This window comes from Penaeus chinensis, chromosome 27 (genome assembly GCF_019202785.1).
Source record: "Penaeus chinensis breed Huanghai No. 1 chromosome 27, ASM1920278v2, whole genome shotgun sequence".
NCBI lineage: Eukaryota > Metazoa > Arthropoda > Malacostraca > Decapoda > Penaeidae > Penaeus > Penaeus chinensis.
In genome coordinates, this window is record NC_061845.1 from 14,939,586 (window position 1) to 14,940,449 (window position 864).

Sequence of the window (864 nt, forward strand, 5' to 3'; positions counted from 1 at the left end):
GCTTGTAGAACCGTAGCGGGATTGCATGCGCTTTCAATATATAAATTAGGTTTCAAAGTCTCCAATAACTTCAATCCCGGTCGTGACATGAATCAAGATATGATTTGATTCCTAGACAGTCTATGGCTTAGGCCGGAGCCTTTATTACGCTCTCTAGAGCAGCATCAAACATTGATGAAGCTTCTAGACGAGCATCGATGAGCTAAACGATATATATTCGGGCTTAAAAAGGGAAAATAAGTGCGAGTGGCTTTGTCTGGCATACATGTGTGACGTCACGAAATTTATGGTCTGAATACCTCGAACTCCAACAGCTACAGCGACGCTCTCGTAAAATATTATTACCCTTCTTGTTTCACTTGTTTTAATTAGAATTTCGTCAACAGGAAAATCCTCAAGGAAAACAAAAATATAAATAAACATCTCCGAATTAAACCTTACAGCTGTTATAGAGCCGCGGAATGAGAAAATAATGAAAACTCGCCGATATCGTATATTGTTGGAACGCGTCTACGGAAAGTGAGAAAATGGCGAATTGTCAGAGGGAGCGAACACGTTGATTGTTTTTCGGGAAATTTGTAATGAAAAGTCCAGCCGACTGGGAGAGAGTGGTGTGAAAACATTAGCCGAGTGTCTGTGTAGTGTAACCTGGCTCAAGATGGCGAATAATATGTACAGAGTCGGAGGTGAGTTCGAGAGGAAGTTTTTGAAATTGGGTTTTTGAGAGTTTCGAGGTTCCAACAACGAGTTATTCTCTCTCTCTCTCTATTCTCTCTTTATCTATTTCTCTCCTTCTCTTTCTTTCTCTACCGGTATATTACGATAGATACACATTTTAACCATGTAGCTTAACTTAGTTATCCT

The 864-nt window shown here is 39.9% G+C and overlaps 1 protein-coding gene across 10 annotated transcripts in view; it reads left to right on the forward strand.

Annotated features, from left to right (window-relative positions):
• Positions 1–488: 488 nt before the first annotated feature.
• The window catches only part of LOC125039612 (metastasis-associated protein MTA3-like), a 107,210-nt gene continuing 106,834 nt past the window's right edge, over positions 489–864 (forward strand). For all 10 annotated transcript variants that reach the window (XM_047633743.1, XM_047633746.1, XM_047633747.1 and 7 more), the window contains exon 1: positions 489–686. In XM_047633743.1, coding sequence (XP_047489699.1) covers positions 659–686 — 28 coding nt within the window. In that variant the 5' untranslated portion in view covers positions 489–658. The remainder of the gene's footprint in view (positions 687–864) is intronic.